This window comes from Trachypithecus francoisi, unplaced genomic scaffold (genome assembly GCF_009764315.1).
Source record: "Trachypithecus francoisi isolate TF-2019V2 unplaced genomic scaffold, Tfra_2.0 Lachesis_group11, whole genome shotgun sequence".
Classification (NCBI taxonomy): Eukaryota; Metazoa; Chordata; class Mammalia; order Primates; family Cercopithecidae; genus Trachypithecus; species Trachypithecus francoisi.
In genome coordinates, this window is record NW_022681456.1 from 100,156,485 (window position 1) to 100,180,129 (window position 23,645).

The 23,645-nt window shown below is 39.4% G+C and overlaps 1 protein-coding gene across 6 annotated transcripts in view; it reads left to right on the top strand.

Annotated features, from left to right (window-relative positions):
• SINHCAF (SIN3-HDAC complex associated factor) overlaps window positions 1-16,486 on the top strand; it is a 44,390-nt gene extending 27,904 nt beyond the window's left edge. For 5 of the 6 annotated variants that reach the window (XM_033222498.1, XM_033222503.1, XM_033222501.1 and 2 more), the window contains 5 exons: window positions 624-771; window positions 1,801-1,900; window positions 3,215-3,341; window positions 9,348-9,498; window positions 14,196-14,407. In XM_033222498.1, the coding sequence (XP_033078389.1) occupies window positions 644-771; window positions 1,801-1,900; window positions 3,215-3,341; window positions 9,348-9,498; window positions 14,196-14,355 (666 nt within the window). In that variant the 5' untranslated portion in view covers window positions 624-643 and the 3' untranslated portion in view covers window positions 14,356-14,407. Of the gene's footprint in view, window positions 1-623; window positions 772-1,800; window positions 1,901-3,214; window positions 3,342-9,347; window positions 9,499-14,195 lie in introns of all 6 variants that reach the window. The other variant, XM_033222497.1, reaches the window with a different exon arrangement.
• The last annotated feature ends 7,159 nt before the right edge of the window (window positions 16,487-23,645 follow it).

Sequence of the window (23,645 nt, forward strand, 5' to 3'; positions counted from 1 at the left end):
TTATAACCTTGGATTTTTGTGAATTTTACATCTTCCTTTCAGCAGTTTCAATTCAGGGCCAAACTTGACTGCTTAGAACTTCCCATTTATCACAGAAGAAATCCCCTCTGAATTCCCATTAGGCAAAGTAGTATGGGCTATGCATAGTGAGCTAGTTGTATACTTAGTATCAAATAGTGTTCATGGTAAATGCTCAAAACTTCCCCAGAGGGGAATCACGTTAATGCAAAGATGCAAAATAAAAAGGTGTGTCTTAAGTTTAAGGATATGTCCTTGATTGTGTACAGCTTCATTATTTTACAGGATTGTTTGTGGCATTTCTTACTTAAAAACCTGATTTTAAAAAATGCTCCTCTTCCCCATTTTTAGAGTGCATGTTTGCTAGGCGAGGTAGGAGGTAGTAGAGTCCTCCTTAAGTAACTAAACTTTTCTTTGTGTTTTATACACTTGCCATGATAGTGCCAAGAATGGAGGTAGATCCAGGAGGTCTTCGCCTGAGCTGCCTGCCAGTCTTGGTCATATAATACCAAGTTGCTTGGGGATAGGGTGGAGCAGAGAGAACTCTTTAATGGTTCCTTGTTACAGCCCTCAACAAAGATGTGTCAATTCCCTTGGCTTTACAGACTATTGCCCAGAAGAAAAGATGTTTGGTTTTCACAAGCCAAAGATGTACCGAAGTATAGAGGGCTGCTGTATTTGCAGAGCTAAGTCCTCCAGTTCTCGATTCACTGACAGTAAACGCTATGAAAAGGACTTCCAGAGCTGTTTTGGGTAAGATCACCTGATGTTTGTACTATTCTTAGAGTGAAAAAATACCACAGCATACAGAAATATTTGTAAGCAAGGTGATTGGAACAATGTGCTAATAATAAAAACCACTTATTCTAATTTAGGCTGTTTAAGTCTCCTGCTTTTTAAATGAATCAAACAATGCTGACAGCCTACTTTTTTCCAGATTATGAGTAGCTACCACATTAATTGTGAAGTCCCTTATAGTTGTAGCTAGACAAACCCTTTTGTTGTTGCCTTCCTTTTGTGGTTAATTTTTAAAAAGGCTTTTTAAAAAATTACCCTTGACTGGGTGCAGCGGCTCACACCAGTAATCTGAGAGCACTTTGGGAGGCCGAGGCGGGCGGATCACGAGGTCAAGAGATCGAGACCATCCTGGCCAACGTGGTGAAATCCCGCCTCTACTAAAAATACAATAATAAGCTGGGCGTGGTGGCGCACACTTATAGTCTCAGTTACTCAGGATGTTGAGGCAGGAGAATTGCTTGAATCCAGGAGGCGGAGATTGTAGTGAGCCGAGATCATGCCGCTGTACTCCCGCCTGGCGACAGAGCAAGACTCCATCTCAAAAAAAAAAAAAAAAAAAAAAAATTACCCTTGACAGGGTGCAGTGGCTCACGCCAGTAATCCCAGCACTTTGGGAGGCTGAGGCAGGTCGGTCACTTGAACCAGGAGCTTGAGATCAGCCTGGGCAACATGGCGAAACCCATCTCTATAAAAAATACAAACAAAAAAACTTGCTGGACGTGGAGGTGCTTGGCCTTTTTAATTTTAAAAGCATTTCTTATTTCAAAATAACCAAATTGCAGTACGTAGAATTGGTTTGTTGAATCTAGAAGATAATTTTATTTCTGAAATATCCTATAGAAACAATGGAATGGGATCATCTAGGATGATTAAATTGTATCTATAAACCATACATAGATACGGTTTTTTTCCCAAAAGAAATGTGCTTGCATGAGTTCTTTAAGGTAAGGGAGACTGATAAAGGTTTGATTGTTTTTTTATCAGATTGCATGAGACTCGTTCAGGAGACATCTGCAATGCCTGTGTCCTGCTTGTGAAAAGATGGAAGAAGTTGCCAGCAGGATCAAAAAAAAACTGGAATCATGTTAGTCCATCTTTCTTTTTTTCAATTATACCTCTATTATATTTAAAGTAACATTAATTTCCCCCTGATTTAGGAAGTAATATATCCCTAGGGTAGAAAAGTCTGAAAAGAATAAAGAAAAACACTAGCTGCTGCTCAGATATAATTGCCTAACATTTTGGCATCTTTAGAACAGAATAGCCTGGTGTGGCATTTCCTTAAGACTGTATCCAATATCCCCCTTTTGGAGATTCATAGTAAGCATTCACCTATTTTTAGGCTTAACTCAGTAATTCCCAGAGTTAATTAGACATGAATCCTTTTTCTTAAATCTCTTTGGATAACATGATCCTTTGAACTCAGGTTGGTACTAATGAGCACATAGATTTTAGGATCAGACCTGAATTTGAATTTTGCCTTTACCACTACTAGTTGTGGACTTCGGGTAGGTTACATTTATTTATGAAGTGCAAAGATAATAGCTCTGTTACAGAGCTACTGTGAGAACTGAATGAGATGGTATGTAGAAGGTATAACACATAGTTATCATTCGCACTAGCCTTACATGGTCCTTTGATAACAGTGTTATGCTATTATAATAGGTCATGATTTTGAAGATGGTAACAACGTTCCTTTTTACATGGGGTAGAAATCTGCAACTAATAAATGTGAATGAATACCTAAGAAACAGGGCCATATGGGGCGAGATCAATGGCTGGGCTAGACTGTGGGAGAACATGCTATTGCTGTCATGTAACTCACCTCAGAGATTAAGGTGTGTAGTGAAAAAAGCATAAAGAAAAGACCTGAAGACCTTGATTCCAGTCTTTTCCCCTCTCCACCCCTCTTAACCCATTTACTCGCTTGGTGAAATAAGGCAAAATGCATATTTTCTCTTTGCTTTGTTTTCCTTCCGTCTAAAATTGGAGTAACAAAAATATCCCCGTTTATTGCTTTGTATTGAAGATAAAAAGTATGTGAAAGCTTTTCGTAAACTGCAAAACATTATCCTGTAGAAATGGAGTTGTTTTTAGGTTTGATTCTTAACCTAGTTGGGTCATCCAGTAACGATTATCCCATATACAAATCTATTTAAATTTTTTTCAAACAGACTCCCACTATTACCCACTTCACAGGAAAGAGTATCTTAAAAAACCCCACTAGATAAATATTATTTATTCCCTTACGTCATGTGATGATTAAAGGTGCACATGGAGGAGTTTCATCCTCTTTTCAGTGTAAAACTGTGGTTCTCAAATAGGCACAGATCTGAACCAAAGGGATACACTAGTATCATTTAAAAAATATTATTAAATATTCAGTATTTTCTTCCAGGTGGTAGATGCAAGGGCTGGACCCAGTCTAAAGACTACATTGAAACCAAAGAAAGTGAAAACTCTATCTGGGAACAGGATAAAAAGCAACCAGATCAGTAAACTGCAGAAGGAATTTAAACGTCATAGTAAGTTTGATATTACAACATTAGTACTTAATAATTGTTTTGTTATTTTTGGCTGGGGGTGGTGTATGGCATGTGTGGATCATTTTTTCCTTTATTGCTTTTCATAAAGAGCACTGGAAGGCAATGTTGACTTGGTAGAGATGTTACCTTATTTCTGTGAAATCTTGTCACTGTTTCTGATTTTGATGTCTTAAGAGAGTATTTCTACTAGCTAACCACTTCATATTGTACTGAGACCACTCTGATGTCTTTATTGACATCTTAATTTTCTAGGAGGTGCATTTCTAGCTCGTTTACTTGATTTTTATCCATAAGGAAATCGAGTCCTGCAGATGTGCAAGAAGGTACGTAAATAATTAGGGGACAATCTGAGACCAAAGCTCAGGTTTTCTGGAAAGTAACTTTAGAAATCATAACTCACATTTTGAAATACAGCAAACCTCAGGGCTTGCTTTCAGGTTTAAGGGGCAGTGTGTGTTGTGTTGATAGAATAAGAAAGGAATGTCTAATTAATGTCAGGTCACATGCTATTACTGGAAGTTTTGGGGGATTGCTGTAGTGGCACGTCTGTATTTTGGAATTTAGATTTTAGATTTTGAAAAGGAAATACACTGCATATAATGTTATTGTCTAATAAATATCTCTATTACCGTTGGGGTTTGAAGGAGCATTATTGAACCAAACACATTAGTATTTTTACAGCAAAAAGTAGCAGTATTCACATTTAGTGGAATACATAGATGGTACATAGGCTAGTCAGGTTTGTTGCTTGTAATCGTAGTGTAGGTCATGTCAGATTTTGTGGCCAAATAGGTTAGGAATACACTTTGTGTTTCCAGAGCTTTCTCAGAATTGCGGCTAGGGGTTGTGGACCTGTATTGTAGCTCTCAGTACTTTATAAAAATCTATAGGGCCCTGTTAGAGAAAACAGTATCAATCAAGACAAATGGTTATCATGCTTATTTTAGAATAATGGAAAAATACATTTAAGTTTAGTGACGGTAAAGTGAGGAGTGCAGGAGAATTCACATTTTTTGAGCATTTTGGTATACTAAGCACTTTACATTTGTAATGATCTCACTTATTTCTATTTTAGAGCTCAGAATAGGAAGCACAAAGGGGTAATTTAAACTTGATCTGGGCCACTTAATAAGTGGTAGAGATGTAGTAATATATTTAGGTACTATAAATGTGTATATGTATTTTAATTATACATTTCCCTTTCCTAACCAGCTCTCAACCCCCCATTTCCCTAAAGATTTAACTCTACCTTCCTTTCTCACTAGATGTTTTATTTTATTTTATTTATTTATTTTTTTGAAACAGGATCTTGCTCTGTCACCCAGGCTGGAGTACAGTGGTATGATCTTGGATCACTGCAGCCTCCGTCTCTCGGGTACAAGCAATTTTTGTGCATCAGCTTCCTGAGTAGCTGGGACTACAGACATGCACCACCATGCCTGGCTAATTTTTTGTATTTTTAGTAGAGTTGGGGTTTTGCCATGTTGCCCAGGCTGGTCTCAAACTTAGTTCAAGCAATCCACCCACCTTGGCTTCCCAAAAGTGCTGGGATTACATGCATGAACCATCACACCCGGTCCTCACTAGATGTTTTAATGAACATTTGGGAAACATTAATTTTCTTTTATCACTTGAAGGTGGAGGAACTGATTATTCATATGTATATTCTTAGCCCTTTCCCTTAATTATAGGGAAAGTGGTATCTCACTTTTGCCTTACTTAAGGGAATATATTCAGTGTAATTTTAGATTTTTATTGTGAAACTGTGCTGTGTAGTAGTTGGAGACTGAAAATAAATTCCTTTGATAATAAGGTGTGTAGATTGTGGAGGCTCAAACTGAAACAGGGTGTTCACCAGGTACATTACAAATTGCTAGCACCTTTGTGCATTGAAGCAGTTGGGAGACGTGCATTTTTATATATCACCCACTAAATGGTCTGCGCTTCTGGTTATGTGTTTGCTTCTATGCATCCTGCACATACCTGGCCTGTATTCTCTTATCTTTCGTTCTTTTTTTTTTTGAGATGGAGTCTTATTCTGTCACCCAGGCTGGAGTGCAGTGGCACTATCTCAGCTCAGTGCAACTTCTGCCTCCTGGGTTCAAGTGATTGTTCTGCCTCAGCCTCCTGAGTAGCTGGGATTACAGGCACCTGCCAGCATGCCCAGCTAATTTTTGTATTTTTAGTAGGTACAGGGTTTTGCCATTGTTGGCCATATTGGTCTTGAACTCCTGACCTCAGGTGATCTCTCCTGCTTGGCCTCCCAAAGTCCTGGGATTACAGGCATGAGCCACCATGCCCAGCCCTGTATTCTCTTTTCGAGACATTTTGTGGTGTACTGGAAAGGCATTGGACCTAGAGTTGTAGATCTGGATTTTAATTTTGGCTCTTCTCACTAGCAAATGTGTGATTCTGGAGTCACTTGACGTTTAACCATAATTTTCTAATCAGAGAACTGGGATAATCAAGTAAAAAATGGCTTTGTAAAACAAAATAAATTCCTCTATAAATGTTAGCTATTCTTTTTGTGTCATCCTTTCCAAAATCTGCAGTGATTTCTGCTTGCTGTAAAATATAGTTGAGAATTCCTAAAAAGTGTTTGAAGGTCCTATTTTTGTTTGAATTGAGTCAGTTCCTGGAATGTGTTTGGCTTCCACAACTTTGCCCGTTGACTTTGCCTGTTGTCCCTACCGACTTGATGCCATCTAATCACTCCTTGGTGCTTTCCAAATCCTACGTAATTTTTAAGACTTACAATTGCAGTTTGGGCCGGGCGTGGAGGCTCACTCTGTAATCCCAGCACTTTGGGAGGTCAAGGCAGGAGGATCACCTGAGGTTGGGAGTTCAAGACCAGCCTGACCAACATGGAGAAACCCCGTGTCTATTAAAAATACAATATTAGCTGGGCTTGGTGGTGCATGCCTATAATCCCAGCTATTGGGGAGACTGAGGCAAGAGAATTGCTTGAACGCGGGAGGCAGAGGTTGTGATGAGCCGAGATCACGTCATTGCACTATAGCCTGGGCAACAAGAGTGAAACTCCGTCTCCCAAAACAAGACAAAACAAAAAATGGTCAGATAATTGAAATTTCAAATAGTTTAAAGATACTAAGTACTTCCTAGGGGAGTGAGTTTTCCTCAGCAGCATAGAGGTGTCTGTTGATTTAGTTATTTAGGAAGTCTTAAACATCCCACTAGACTCATTCTTTTAAAGCCTGCTACTCTTGAGGATTTTGTTTGTTTGCTAAGTTAACATATTAAAAATACTAAGGGTGTTTTCTTTGTTTTAGATACCTAATTTTATGCTGTTTTATGTAAATATTTGTTAATATAAAATATTTGTGGGCTCTATTCAGAAAATGTTTTCTTGACTGGGTGTGGTGGCTCACACCTGTAATCCCAGCACTTTGGGAGGCCAGGAGTTCAAGACCAGCCTGGCGAACATGGTGAAATCCTGTCTACTAAAAATACAAAAAAATTAGTTGGGTGTGGTGGTGCACACCTGTAGTTGTAGCTTCTCAAAAGGCTGAGGCATGAAAATCCAAGAGGTGGAGGCTGCAGTGAGCTGAGATCGTGCCACTGCACTCCTGCCTGGGCGACAGAGTGAGACTGTGTTTTAAACAAATAAACAAAAACAAAAACAAAAACATTTTCTTGGCTAGGTGTGGTGACTCATGCCTGTAATCCCAGCACTTTGGGAGGCTGAGGTGGGAGGACTGCTTAAGGCTAGGAGTTCGAGACCAGTCTGGGCAAATAATGAGACCTTGTCTCTACTAAAAATTAAAAAAATAACCAGCCGAGTATGGTGGTATGTGCCTGTAGCCCCAGTTACTCAGGAGACTGAGACAGGAGGATTGCTTGAGCTCAGGAGGTTGAGGCTGCAGCAAGCTGTGGTCATGCCACTGCACTCCAGCCTGGGTGACAGAGTGAGATCCGGTCTCAAGGAAAACCAAAAGATAAAAATTTTAAAAAACCCAAAATTTTCTTCAGTCTGTTTCTTTCCATGCAGCATAAAACATAGGATTTTATGTCTTATAAATATTTAATAAGTACTTGATTGGTTATCTGAATTGAAGGATTGCTCTGTCCATGTGTCCTGGGATGGGCAAGGTGTATGGTAGGCCCCACCTGTGTTTATGAGGTTTATGATACTGCTCTTGCTGTGACCTGGCAGTACAACAGCCTTATAGCACAATGACTGTTAGCCAAGAAACTTATTTTCTGACTTGTACATTTATATGACATCTTCTTCATGTAAACAGGCAAAGTATTAAATCAGCGTTAGCTCTGCATCTAATGAACTGCTTTTATTCCTTATTAAATCAGGATCTTTTGTTTTCCCTTTATAGGTACAATGTCATTCTTTGGCTGCTTTCAAGATTTTTCTCTTGGGTTAGTTTATAGAGGTTTAATTATAGTGTGTTTTGGCATGGATTTCTTTGGGTTTATTCTGTTTGGGCTTTGGTCAGCTTCTTGAATCTTAGGTTTATGTCTCACCACATTTGACAAGTTTTTAGCCACTATATTTGAGTACTTTTTCGCCTCTGTTCTCTTTTTCCTCTCCCTCTCAGACTGCACTGACATGAATGTAGATGTGTGTTTGACTAAGCCCCACAGGTTTCTCATGCTCTGTTCATTTGTTTTCTGTGTCGTTCATACTGGGTAATTTCTGTTGTTCTTTCTTCCAGTTCACTGTTTGTTTTCTGCCTCCCCTCCGTGTTGCTCAGCCCATCCACTGTGGTTTTTATTTTCTTTATTGTATTTTTTTCAGTTACAAATTTTCCATTTATTTTTTCCTTATAGTTTTCTATCTTATTTTTACTGAGGCTTCCTGTTTCTTTGCCAAGGCTGTGTTTTCGTTTATTTCAAATATGTTCATAATTGCTCACTGAAGCATTTTTGTCGTGGCTGCTTTAAAATCTTGGTCAGATAATTCTGATGTCTTTGTCATCTTAATGTTGGCCTTTTCATTTAGTTTGAGATCTTCCTGATTCTTGAACTGATGTAATTTTTCTATTGAAACCTGGACATTTTTAGGTTATGTTGTGAGACTCTGGGTCTTATTTAACCCTTCTGTTTTAACTGGCTCTTTTGACACCCCTCAGAGCAGGGAAAGAGGGAGGGGCATAACCACCCTGTTACCGCCAGGTGTTAGAATTCCGGTTTCTCTCTCATCCTCCGTTGACCTCTGAGATTGGGGAGAGGGGGAGGCTCCTTGTTACTACTGGGTGTCAGGAGAGTTCAAGCTCCCACTTGGTGAGGGTGGCCTTGTAGTTAGTGGGCCATAACGAAAATCCTGACTTAACTAGGCTTCCTCTGACACCACCCTGGTGTAGGTGTCGGGGTGCTTCCTAAGTCTTGTGAGGGTGGAAATGTAGGCTCTTCACCTCAGCCTCTGCTGGGGTTAGGAAAGGTGTCCACAGTTTTTTCCGTGGGTTTGGCTGGAACAGGAAGGTTATTGTCTAGAAACGTTTTCTGTCTGGCTAGGCTGCCCTTTTCCTAGTTCTTTGCTAGAGAGATCAGGCTTTAACTGGGGTTTTGGATTTTTGTTGTGTTGTTGTTTTGGTTGTCTGTACCCATTGGCATTTCTGGGTGGCTACTGTGTCACTTCCAAAGCTGGAGATTATGAGGCAAAAGGAAAATCCAGAAAAACTAAGGAATCTACCACCATGGCTTGCCTTGGGTCTTGAGCTCCCTAGATGGTCATCACCTTTTGGAGTCTTAGGTTTGTTTTATATATAATATCCTGGGATTTTAGTTGTATAAGCAGGAGGAATAGGAAAGGGTATGTCTATTCCATCTTCTTCACTTTTAAAAAAAACATGTTAGTCTGAATATCTTCAAATACCAATAGTGCATAGAAAATGAACTTTTTTAACTTTTTCTTTTTTACCAACTGATTCACAGTGTCTTATGCTGAGGTTTAGTTGTAATTACATGTAATGAAATTGAAAATTTTATTTTTTCTTTTAATCTTTATTGCAGATTCTGATGCTCACAGTACCACCTCAAGTGCCTCCCCAGCTCAATCTCCTTGTTACAGTAACCAGTCAGATGACGGCTCAGATACAGAGATGGCTTCTGGTTCTAACAGAACACCAGTTTTTTCCTTTTTAGATCTCACATACTGGAAAAGGTAAAAGAAACAGAAAATATCTCTCTAACCAGCAAACCATCTTAATTACAGGCAGTGTTTTTCTACTTCCTTAGCAATTAAATGGCATTTGGCAAACAGTTGGTAACACACGATTGCAGTGGATTAAGCAGGAATTGAGCAAAGAAGTGGGATTTTGTATGTTCTTCCTATTAAAAGTTATTTAAAATAAAAATCACATCAAGGTACCTACATTTCCTATTGCTAGATAAGTGGAGTAGAAAGACAATATGCAGTGGAGAGAATCAGTGAAACTAAAAGTTGGTCCTTCAAAAAGACGTGACCAAAAAAGTACTAGAGATAAAGTGGATCAGGAAAAGGAGATGATATACATAAGCAGTTTTCGGAAAGAGAAAAGAGACCTAGGTATAGATAAAGCAGACATTTAAAAAATAATAGGATATTATAGACAACTTTATGCCAATAAATTTGAACATACAGGTGAAGCGGGTACAGTACTAGAAAAAATACATCTGTGTGGTGGCTCACACCTATAATCCTAGCATTTTGGGAGGCCAAGGTGAGGGGATTGCTTGAGCCTAGGAGGTTAGGGTTGCAGTAAGCTATTACTGCACCACTGCACGCCAGCCTAGTGACAAAGCAAGACTCTATTTCAAAAAAGAAAAAAAAAAAGCCATAATATGCAAGCTGTACTAAACATCCAGGAACAGATGATTGGGGCCTATGCACTGGCTTTTCCAGACTGTGGATAAAATGGGGCATAGGCCCCAAGCATTTTTAAGGCTGATATAAATTTGATACCAAAACAATACATCATCAGCCAGTAGGGTTATTCTAGGTATGTAAGATTGGTTTTTGAACATGAGAAGATCAACTAATATAATTTACCCCATTGACAGTTTCTTTCTTTCTTTCTTTCTTTTTTTTTGAGATGGAGTTTCGCTCTTGTTGCCCAGGCTGGAGTGCAATGGCATGATTTCGACTCACTGCAACCTCTGCCTCCCGGGTTCAAGCGATTCTCCTGCCTCAGCCTCCCGAGTAACTGGGATTACAGGCGCATGCCACCATACCTGGCTAAATTTTTGTATTTTTAGTAGAAAAGGGGTTTCATTGTTGGTCAGGCTGGTGTCGAACTCCTTACCTTACCTTAGGTGATCCACCCGTCTCAGCCTCCCAAAGTGTTGGGATTACAGGCGTGAGCCACCGTGCCCAGCCCACTTCGATAGTTTCTAAAGAAAGGTGTTGTCTTCTTAGTGGTGCAGAGAAGGAGTTTGACAAATTTGAACTTTCCTTTAAGGTTTAAAACAAAACTTTTAGCAAAATAGGAATAGAAGGAAACTTTTTTACTTAGACAACAAGAATGTTACAAAAAGTACAAAAGTACATAATACATAACTGTGATAAAATGAAAGCATTTTCTCTATGATCAGGAACAAATCAAGAGTGTTGACTATCACCATTTCTATTCAGCATTTTACAGAAGGTTCTAACCAATACAATATTGATAGTAGCAGTGATAGTGGTAGTATCAGTAGTAGTAAACGCTTTAGAACAGTGCCTAGCACATAGTATGAGTACTTTATAGATGGTTTAAATATATGCATTTATTTAATCTTTTTTTTTTTTTTTTGAGAGTTTCACTCTGTAGCCCAGACTGGAGTACAGTGGTGTTATTTTGGCTCACTGCAATATCTGCCTCCTGGGTTCAAGTGATTCTCTCATTTCAGCCACCCAAATAGCTGGGTCTACAGGCATGCACCACCATGCCTGGCTAACTTTTGTATTTTAGTAAAGATGGGTTTCGCCATATTGGCCAGGCTGGTCTTGAACTTCTGGCCTCAAGTGATCTGCCTGCCTTGGCCTCCCAAAGTGCTGGGATTACAGGTGTGAGATACTGTACCTGGCCTTACTTAGTATTTACAACAGTTCTGTGAAGCATTATGTGAAAACAGAGGTACAAAGAGGAAGTACTTTGTTTAAGGTTACACAATAAGTAGAGCAGGATTTAAATCTAGGCCGTTTGGCATTAGAATGATACATTTTACCCTAGTGTTAGGAAATATAAAATAACGTAGTAGTAAAATATCAAAAACCCTTTGGAGGAGTTATGTAAAAATCATACAATATTGTTGAAGAACATTCATATGTGTGTGTGTGTGTGTGTATATATGTGTGTGTGTGTATATATATATATAGAGAGAGAGAGAGAGAGAGAGTGTGTCTCGCTCTGTCACCCTAGGCTGGAGTGCAGTGGTGCGATCTTGGCTCACTGCAACCTCCGCCTCCTGGGTTCAAGCGGTTTTCCTGTCTCAGCCTCCAGAGTAGCTGGGATTACAGGCGTGCACCACCACACCCTGCTGATTTTTGTATTTTTAGTAGAGATGAGGTTTCACCACGTTGGCCAGGCTGATAGTGAACTCCTGACCTCAGGTGATCTGTCCGTCTCGGCCTCCCAAAGTGCTGGGATTACAGGCATGAACCACCGCGCCTGGCCATTGAATAACATTTAAAGACACCTAAATAAATTGAGAGGTATAGCACATTCATAGATATTATTAAACTGACTGTTAGGGAGATGATCACTTTGTAGATTCAGGGTAATTGCAGTCAAAACCCCAACATATTTATGGAACTTGACAAACTAATTTATAATTTATATAGAAAAGCAAAGGGCCCAAAATAGGCATCTTCAGAAGAAAAAGAAAGATATGGATAAACTTTCCCTAACAGAAATCGAGACATTATAAAGCCGTGGTAATTAATGTGTTTTGGGACTAGGAATAGAAAAATAAACCAGTGGAATAGTATAGAGAGCCTGGAAACAAGCCCACATATGTATATAGCACTTGTTATGTGATACATGATGTGGGGGTGATTGATGGGCAAAAATGGTCTGTTCAATAAGTGTTGCTAGGATATTAAAAACAACATGATTATTCATGTGAAAAAATTGGGCTTGGTTCCCTACCTCACACCATAGACAAACACCAATTACAGTTGCATTAAAGTAGAAAATGGAATATGACTTTTGAGTGGAAAAGGATTTTTTATGACAAAGTACTAAGCATTTAAAAAATCTTCCAGGTTTGATTACATTATAATTATGAACTTAAATTCATCAAATAACACCATAAAGAAAGTGAAATGATATCCAGCACATGTGTCTGACAAAGGGTTAGTATCTGGAATATACAGACAACTACAATGGAAGAAAAAGATAAATCAACAGAAAAATGGACACACTTAGAAAGGAATCACGAAATAACTCATTAAATGATAATGTGTTCAAACTTTTTGAAAATCAAGGAAATTAAAATTAAAATTTCAGTGAGATACCGTTTTACACTCATTAGGTTGGTGAAAAAACTAAAATAAAAAATCTATTACCAAATGTTGGAGAGAGGATATGGAATGATGAGAACACTGTCAGTTATAGGTGTAAATAGTTATAACCATGTAGATAAATGGCCATTTTTGAGTAAAGTTGAAGATGTTCCCATTCCTAAATGCTAGCAATATAAACTAGTAAAAACTTTAGAATGTATCCACTGATTTATATATTAAAATGCGAGTAGCTAAATAAAACTGTGTTATATATTCACAGGTTAGAATATTATACATAAGTCAAAATGAAATAAAGCTCTATAACAGTATGTATGGATCTCAATTAATGTTGACCAAAACATTGTGATTCTGTGTGTGTTTGTGTGTGTGTGTGTGTGTGTAGTGGATAACTGTGCAGTATGATTAGAGATGCCAACATATGGTGAAACCATAAGTATAAAGAAAGGGGAGTGATAAACCTAAAATTAAGTGGGGAGAGGATAAGATGAGGTGGGATGGGACTGGGGAGGGGCCTGCAGGGGGCTTCATAGGAAATGATATTCTTTCCCTTAGAATATGTGGTCTGTGGGCATTCGTATTGTGTTGTCATTTTTGATGCCTTTGCTAACACACACACTTTTTTTTTTTGAGACAGAGTTTTGCTCTGTCTCCCAGGCTGGAGTGCAGTTGTGTGATTTCAGCTCACTGCAACCTCTGCCTCGTGGGTTCAAGTGATTCTCCTGCCTCAGTCTCTCAAGTAGCTGGGACTATAGGCACGTGCCACCACGCCTGGCTGATTTTTGCGTTTTTGGTAGAGGTGGAGTTTTGCAGTGTCTGCCAGGCTGGTCTCAAAGTCCTGACTTCAAGTTATCTGCCCACCTCAGCCTCCCAAACTGCTGGGATTACAGGTGTGAGCCACCGCACCCAGCCCACACATGTATTTTTATCTAGTTAGTATTTAATTAAAAATTACCACGCAAGCACTTAGGAGTTGATAAAGAAAAAAAATTAAATATATAAAAAAATTGCTAGCTGCATCAACCTGTTTATGGTGGCTGATTTTTTTTTTCAAGAGTTATATATTAAAATAAGAGTAGCTAAATAAAACTGTGTTATATAGAACATCAGGGGCAGCCTTTGAAACTGACTGCTGTCTCTCAAAATGCCATCTTCCTCAATATTTGAGAAGATTCCAGTGTGGCCTTTAAGGGACCTGGGTAATTCCCCTTCTCTAGCTAACTGGGGTTACTCTAGGAGCACTTTCACTTGGAATGTGCAAGATTGTAGAAGCACAACTGTTCGGTTATATTTGAGCAGTTATAATAGTATATTTCTTTTGTATTCCTGTTTTTCTTCTTTATTAATGTATCTTGTTCTCCATTTTTTTCTTTTAGACAGAAGATATGTTGTGGGATCATCTATAAAGGCCGTTTTGGGGAAGTCCTCATTGACACACATCTCTTCAAGCCTTGCTGCAGCAATAAGAAAGCAGCTGCCGAGAAGCCAGAGGAGCAGGGGCCAGAGCCCCTGCCTATCTCCACTCAGGAGTGGTGACTGAGGTTTTTATGTAGAAGGGGAACAAAAAAAAACATCTAAATTTTGAAAAGACCACAAAGCAACAAACTGACCCTCTGTTTTTTTTTTTTTTTTTTTTGGAGATGGAGTTTTGGTCTTGTTGCCTAGGCTGGAGTGCAGTGGCGTCATCTTGGCTCACTGCAACTTCCACCTCCCAGGTTCAAGTGATTCTCCTGCCTCAGCCTCCAAGTAACTGGGTTTATAGGTGCCCACTACCAGACCCAGCTAATTTTTTAGTTTTTGTAGAGATGGGGTTTCACCACGTTGGCCAGGCTGGTCTCAAATGACCCTCCTATTTTTAACTTGGATACCTGCTATTCTGCCAAAAGACAATTTCTAGAGTAGTTTTGAATGGGTTGATTTCCCCAGTCCCACAAACTCTGAAGCCAGTGTCTAGCTTACTAAAAAAAGAGTTGTACATAATATTTAAGATGCTGAGTATTTCATAGGAAAGCTGAATGCTGCTGTAAAGTGCTCTTTAAGTCTTTTTTTTTTTTTTAATCCCCTTCTAATGAATGAAACTAGGGGAATTTCAGGGGACAGAGATGGGATTTGTTGTATGATAAACTGTATGTAGTTTTTAGTCTTTCTGTATTGAGAAGCAGTGGTTGGGGCATTTTTTAAGATGGCTGGCTACTCTTGTTTTCCCTCACGATAATAAATTTGTCATAACTCAGTAACATGGACTTGCCCCTAGAGGTAGTTGTTGATAATTCTGAAATATTAAGGTCTTGCCAAGCTTCTGATGATTCAAACCTGTACTACTGATTATTAAGCAGGACAGACTGAGCTTTCTGTTGCAAATACCTTGGAGGAGAAAGTAATTTCTAAATGTACAGAGAGGTAACTTGACTATATATGTTGCATCCTGTGCCTCCCTTCATATTAATATTTGATAAAGATTTTAATTTATGTAAAACTTCTAAAGCAGAATCAAAAGCTCCTCTTTGGGACATGGCAAGTCTTTAGGACAGGCGAGACCCTGTATGAATAGTACCAAAGCATTACCGCATGGTAGAGAGCACACTCTATTAAAAATGTTAAGCTATCTGAAAAATAAAATGTGCAAGTCTTCAGGATGGCACAAAACAAAGGTTAATGCTTCTTGGGGCACATTTCTTAGAGGGCTTGCTGAGTGTGTAAATATAATTGACTTTTGTGTTACATGACTTTGATGACCATTGAAAATCTACACAATTCAGTTTCAGCTCTGGATTACTTCCGTTGACCTTTGTGAAGGTTTTTATCTGTGTAGAATGGGTGTTTGACTTGTTTTAGCCTATTTTTTATTTTCTTTCACTCTGTATTAAAAGTAAAATTTACTAAAAGAAAAGAGGTTTGTGTTCATGTTAAATGGTTTTGGTTTGGCTTCTTTTAGTCAGGCTTTTTGAATATCGAGATATCCTGAACTTAGCACTCTTCAATCCTAAGATCCCCATGAAAAGCCTCTCACTGGAACCCAAACCACAGTGTGCTCTTACTGCCTCTTTTCTGAATAGTCAGCAAAAGCATCGCCAGTTCAGTCTTTTCAGAATGAGGGAGAAGCATTTGCCTGCCTTGTCATAACAAGACTCAGTGCTTATTTTTTAAACTGCATTTTAAAAATTGGGTAGTATAATAATAACAAGGAGTAAGCCACCTTTTATAGGCACCCTGTAGTTTTATAGTTCTTAATCTAAACATTTTATAATTCTTTTGGAAAAAACCTACATGCTACAAGCCACCATATGCACAGACTATACAGTGAGTTGAGTCGGCTCTCCCACAGTCTTTGAGGCGAATTACAAAAGTCCAGCCATTATCATCCTCCTGAGTTATTTTGAAATGATTTTTTTTGTACATTTTGGCTGCAGTATTGGTGGTAGAATATACTATAATATGGATCATCTCTACTTCTGTATTTATTTATTTATTACTAGACCTCAACCACAGTCTTCTTTTTCCCCTTCCACCTCTCTTTGCCTGTAGGATGTACTGTATGTAGTAATGCACTTTGTATTAATATATTAGAAATCTACAGATCTGTTTTGTACTTTTTATACTGTTGGATACTTATAATCAAAACTTTTACTAGGGTATTGAATAAATCTAGTCTTATTAGAAAATAAAAGGAGCTGTTTTGTGGCTTTGTTTGACAGGTCTTCAGTAAGAATAATGTTTTTGGCCTTCACATATACTCAGTTTAAGTGCTTAGTATTAATAACAAGCCATGAAGGGAATAAATTCCTCTGTACTGAGACATAGACTTTCGAATAAAAGACATTTTAACTGATGTGCACAATTATTAATCTAGTGGATAAGATGGATTTAAAAGGAAGAACAAAATGTTCCCAGTACTTTTTACTGTCTGTGGTTTTATTACTGTCTATGGGCATAGTGGGAAACATAGTTGAGACTTTAGGGAAACTATAAAAGTTGGAAGGGTAGTGGCATCAGGGGTTCTCAAGTTTCTAGCTCTGCTCTTTGTTAGTCATTTGAGTTAAATAATTAATGGGAATATTTACTTCACAGGATTATGAGGAATCCTAAGAGGTGTAATCCATATCAGACTTTTAGAAACCAGTTGTTTTATTACCTGGGAAAGGTAATAAAGGGCCAGACTTTTTATACTACTGTTAGTATTTAAATTTGCTTTGGGATAGTCTGGATGATTTGGCTGCCACCTAGTACAGTTGCTATGAAATTAACAATGTAACTAAGGAAGTTGACAGTACCTGTATTATCTATTGCTATGTCCTAAATTACCACAAATTTAGTGGCTTAAAACAAATGCGTCTCAGTTTCTGTCTGAGCATGGTGTAGATAGGTCCTTTAGAAAGCTCCTGGTCTCATCTGCATTCTCACCTGGTAGTTGGGGAAGAGCTCATTCAGCCTCACTCGGCTGGCAGAATTCAGTTCTTGCCACTGCAGGACTGAGTGCCCAGACCTCACTGGTTGTCAGCTGGAGGCTCCCCCTCCGTTCCTTGCCAGCTGGGTGCTCCCTGCATGGCCTTGCTGCTGACTGGACCACTGACATGATTACTATCACTACCACCAAGTGTCGAGAGCCAAGCTGCCAGCAAGAGGGGTCTTCACAGGTCCTGCCCATATCCAAGGGGGAGAGGCTCATATAAAGGACTGGACACCAAAAGGTGGGGGTGGGGCTAATGGGAAGGTACCTAGAGTTTGTCACAGCATTTTTTTTTTAAACTGAATCTCTTTAAATTGGTCCTCTCGCCCTACAATGCAAATGCTTTGTGTAGCAAGTAAAAAGAAAAATGGCTCTCACAATATGAAAAACCCTGGCTGGGCACTGTGGCTTATGCCTGTAATCCCAGCACTTTGGGAGGCCCAGGCAGGTGGATCACTTGAGGTCAGGAGTTCAAGTCCAGCCTGGCCAACATGGGGAAACCCCGTCTCTACTAAAAACAAAATTAACCAGTCATGGTAGCGTGCGCGTGTGGTCCCAGCCACTCTAGGGGTCGAGTCAGGAGAATTGCTTGAACCTGGGAGGTAGAGGTTGCAGTTAGCCCAGGTCAGGCCACTGCACGCCAGTCTGGGTGACAGAGTGAGACTCCATCTCCAAAGAAAAAAAAGAAAGGAAAAGACCTACTGTGGGGCCAGGCACTTTTAAACATTGTTTAAGTAACCCTGCAAAGTAAAAAAAAGTCTATTTACAGGTAAGTGGAGGTGCCAGGCGGTCATGTAACTTGAATGAAAGAATCTGCTTTTCTTATTTGAAAGCCTTTGTTCTCCAAACCGTCCCCTGTCTGCTATAGTAATGCTGTCCTAACCCTCATTGGAAACTATTCCTGGGTCTCTTGCCTCCGTTCTTTCTGAAGACTGAAATGAGGGGCAAGTTTAACTTTTGCAGATAAGTTGATCTATAACTTAATCAAATTTTGTTTTTTAATTTTCGTAATGTTCAAAGTACATATTATCTGTCTTTTTGTGGAGAAAACTGCTGGAGGCTTAGTGAAACAATATCTTAAAACAATTCATTAAGGTAGCTGCTCTGCAGTGAACAAATAGAAGGTACCCTGGGAGCCTCTTCTATTCAACGTCCTTAGAACAGTTTCCTAGTGCCCTAGATTTAGCATTGCAGTGGCCAGGCAATCATTTTTGTGTGATGTTCAGTGAACTCGGAAGGGAAGAGAAAGCCAAATTGGATCAAAGATAGATAATTTCACAGGCTCATGTTCTCAAAGAAAGGGATCTGTGGGTTCTGTCTAACAATTTATCAAGCTGTGGAGTTTGGTTACTCATTGTACTCATGAGAATGCCTTAGGTATCAAATACCTTACACCCTGGTTAGAAACTGCTTGTTATTGTATGTTGACTAGGGAATCTTAGACAAACTCAGTTGCAAGCTTTAGTGTAAAAGAACTTAGTCATTCAGTTTAGAGAGAGACAAAAGTTTTTTTTTTGCCAAAGTCTGCTCTTTGTCTGAAAGGGGAAAATGATTTATTCTGTTTTACAGCATTTATTCTCTAAACTTCTATGGCTTATATTGGCTGAACTGTGTCTCTAGGTATTGGCCTTTTTTGTTTTTGTTTTTGACAGTCTTGCTCTTGTCGCCCAGGCTGGAGTACAATGGCGCAATCTCATCTCACTGCAACCTCCGCCTCCTTGGTTCAAGCGATCCTTCTGCCTCAGCCTCCTGAGTAGCTAGGATTACAGGCGCCCGCCACCATGCCCAGCTAATTTTATATTTTTAGTAGAGACGGGGGTTTCACCATGTCGGCCAGGCTGGTCTTGAACTTATAACCTCAGGTGACCCACCTGCTTTGGCCTCCCAAAGTGCTGAGATTACAGACATGAGCCACCACGTCCAGCCGGTATCGGCTTTTTGCAAATAAAAGAGAAAGATTGTTTTTGCTTACGTTTATGTGTAAATCTCAAAATAATTAAAACTAAAAAAACTCAAATTATTTAGTAAGTTCCTGGTAGAGTTAAAATAGAAACCTGAACAATTATACTGTTGTTCCCCCCACCGCCTTTTTTTTTTTGAGACAGAGACTCACTGTGTAGCCCAGGCTGGAGTGCAGTGGCGCAATCTCAGCTCACTGCAACCTCTGCCTCCTGGGTTCAAGTGATTCTCCCACCTCAACCTCCCGAGTATCTGGGATTACAGGCATGTGCCACCATGCCTGGCTAATTTTTGTATTTTTTGGTAGAGACAGGGTTTCACCACGTTTGCCAGGCTGGTCTCCAACTCCTGACCTCAAGTGATCTGCTCGCCTCAGCCTCCCAAAGTGCCAGGATTACAGGCTTGAGCCACCGCGCCCGGCAATAGTATAACTTTCAACTAGATCCACAAATGCAAAATTTTACCATACGTGCTTTATATAATTTCTTTTGCTGAATCATTTGAAAGTAAATTGTAACATCATGATACTTTACCCCTAAATACACATTCATCTAGGAATAAGAATATTCTCCTCCCTAGCCATAATGTCATTGCCATATCTGAGGTGGTTAATAATAACTCAATATCCAATATGATAGATCTGTACGGAATAAATTGTCCCCATCGTCCCAAAGTGTCTTTTAAAACATTTTCTCCTCATCTAGGGTCTAGTCAAGGTTCAGGCATACTTTTGGTTATATCTTTCCTCTTTTAATCTAGAATAGTCCTCTGCTTTTTTCCCCCCATGGCAATGAACATTTTGAAGTGTCCAAGCCAATTGTCTTGTATAATGTCCCCTATCCTGGATTTTTCTGGCTATGTTTTATTATTATTATTACTATTATTTTGAGACAGAATATCCCTCTTTTCCCAGGCTGGAGTGCAGTGGCATGATCATAGCTTACTGTAACCTTTAACCTCTAGGCTCAAGCATTTCTCCTACTTCAGCCTCCTGAGTAGCTGGGACTACAGGCCTGTGCCACCATGCCTGGCTAACTTCTTTTTTGGTAGGGATGGGGTCTCACTGTGTTGTCCAGACTTGGTTGTTTTCTTAGTGGATTTGGATTTTACTTTTGGCAAGGATATAGCATAGATTGTGTGGTGCCTCTGTTATTGCATCATGTCAAGAAGCACACAATGTCAAGTAGTCCCGCTGTTGGTGATGCTAAGATTAATTGCTGAGTTAAGATCACCAGATCTTTTTCCATTTTAAAGTATATATCTTTTCTTTTGTAAATGAACAAAATAATCTGTGAGGTAATACTGTGAGACTTCTAAAACAACCTTTCATTGAGCATCTATGTACAAGGCCTTACTAAGTGTTCTAAGTAGTCCCTTGATGCTTGAGAAATCATGTGGCTAGAATCATTAAGTCCTTTTTGAGAATCATGGCATACTAAGATTGTGGGGCTTTTTTCTTGTCATTTAATTGCACGTGACTTTTATTTTCTATTCAGAAGTAAGTATGTAGTGGATAGGGGGTAAGGGTTGTGTTTGGCACATGACCTTATTAGTTAATATCACCAGGGCATAGATGAATAAACAGTGGAATTAGAGTCAGGAGACTTGAATTTAAATCCTGGTTTTGCTACTTACTGGCTTTATGATCTTTGATAATTTTTCTCTGAGCTCATTTCCTTTGTAAGTGAAGGAAATAATACCAAACACAGCTATAGTAAGAGTAAAATGAGGATCATAGAGGGCCTGGCCTATAATAGGTGCACAGTGATAAGCACCTAATGATAAGCTTGTTCCCTCATTTGTTCTTTAATCTTTAGCAACGAAGTCTAATTGGATATGCTAAGAATGAAAACTTTTTTGATCTGTAGTTACGATGAACACAGGAAAGGTCTTAAACAATTCACATCAGCAACACCCCCCTGCCCCCATAAAAAAGCTCAAAGCTTTCTTAGGTTTCAGTGCTTAAAGAAGAATATGTATTCACTACAAGATTATTATGCTTTGGCAGCACATGAATCCCAGGATTGGGAAATTGTATAGAGGGCATGAAACGATGCCAGATATAATTCAGCAGCACAAAAAGTATGTTGAAATCCAGAGGGTGGCCAAGATAGGCTCTCAGGATGATTTTTTGAAGGAATGATTTATATTAGATTCAGGGAGTACATGTGTAGGTTTGTTACTTGGGTATATTGCATGATGCTGAGGTTTGGGGTGTGAATGATCCCATCACTCAGATAGTAAGCACAGTACCTAACAGTTTTTCAACCCTTGTCAACTTCCCCCTTCCAGTAGTCCCCAGTGTCTGTTGTTGCCATCTTTTTATGTCCTTGAGTACCCAAGGTTTAGCTTCCACTTATAAGTGAGTACATGTGGTATTTGGTTTTCTGTTCCTGCATTAATTTGTTTCAGGTAATGGCCTACTCAGGATGATTTTTGAAGAATAAAATTTGGCTGTGCTGTAACAGCACTGTGGAACCAATTCATAAAACATGCTGAAATAGTACAACACACCTCTTAGCCTCAAGGCCCAAAGCTCCAAGCATAGTTAGTTTAAGCCAGGCTGGTTGCCTGCTTTGGTCAGTCTAGACTCCTTGAACAACTCCAAGGGAGCAAGCACCATTCAAGTTATAGGTTACAGAGATGGTGCTCCTTTCACCCAGTTACGCTAGTGCTAAAGACAGTGCCATCTGAGTGCACGGTTCCAAGGGTGCTTGTGGCTCTAGCAGCTTGAGGCTGCTTCTTTAGCTCTTTATCTGCAATATCAGGCAGATTTTCTTCTTCTTCTTTTTTTTCTAATAGAGCTGGGGTCTCACTATATTGGCCAGGCTGACCTCAAACTCCTGGCCTCAGGCAGTCCTCCTGTCTTGGCCTCCCAAAGTGCAGAGATTACAGATGTGAGCCATCGCTCGTGATCCAGGCAGATTTTCTTTATAACTTTTTTTTGTTCTTTTCCAAGTAAGCCAGTGATGAGAGATGCAGTAAGCATTATCTTTATGACTGTATCTAGAGCATCCTTGGGATGCCAGTTTCAATTGTTAAAAGGAAAAAAGTCTGTCATAATGCAGTTAAATTTTTTTTGAGACAGAGTCTCTGTCGTCCAGGCTGGAGTGCAATAGCACGATCTTGGCTCACTGCAACCTCTGCCTCCCGGGTTCAAGCCATTCTCCTGCCTCAGCCTCCTATGTAGCTGGGATTACAGGTATGTGCTACCATGCCCGGCTAATTTTTGTATTTGACGAGGTTGCACCATGTTGGTCAGGGTAGTCTGGAACTCCTGACCTCGTGATCTGCCTACCTTGGCCTCCCAAAGTGGTGAAATTACAGGTGTGAGCCACTGCGCCCAGGCAATGCAGTTAATTATAAATTTCATTTTCTTCTGAAGAGCTAAAACTGTTTGATATATGATTCCCAGTAAACTGAATTATTGAGGAGGCTGCTAGGAAGAACTAGCTAAGCCCTATGCTGCTACTGTGACCAGCAGCTTTTCCATCCTGGCCATGCAGCTTCCCTTATCATGTATTGCCATATGAATGTCCACTAGGTGGTGCTAGTCACACGTCATACCCAGTGTTGTAGGCACATCCTGTGTAACAGTTTTTACAGATGCAGAAATTTACCTAATGGTTACTCAGTGCGTTAAAACTGGAGTTATTTCATTGCTTCATCCACAGTCAGCTAAACAATTATTTCACCTCAACTGTAAACCTGAGAAACACGTTTTAAAAGTTTGGAGAACCTAATTTCTATTTCCCTTTGACCAAGATAATTTTAATCTTTAATAACAGTTAAGAGCCAACCCTTAGCTTTTCTGCAATTCATTTTAGATTATCACAAAGGAGGAAGAAAGTATACTTGTATCCACCTTATTCCTTCCCCAAATGCCATTTTCCTAGAAGACTGCCGTTGCAAATAAAGACATGCAATGTGATTTACAACCCTTGGATATCACAGACATGGTGGCCACAGTTCTAAACTTTTAGGACAGCCTGGCTTTCTGTCCAGTGTATTTTTGGAGATTGAATTGATGTCATACAATTGAGACCAGAAGCTACCAAGCCTTTCCTAGAGCCTCCAGTCAATCTGGTTGTGGATGCAGTGTGTTGCCACTGTCTTTAAAGCTGTGATTTCTAAAGTTTTATGCAAGACTGGTCCATTGAAGTGTACAAAGTAAAAATTAGAACTCCTATTTCTGTTGATTTTTCCTCATTTTCTCTCCTGTCCTGTTTGTATATGTTTTATAATTTACATAATGTTAGCAGACTGCTACCTGTGCACAGTTCATGACAAGGAAGCATGCTGGGGCACATATACCTTTTTTTTTTAATAAGGTTTGGAGAGAGTTGTATACTTCTCTGTGCATTGCATTTCAATAAGAAGTTTAGTTTACTCTTTTTTTTTTTTTGAGATGGAGCCTGGC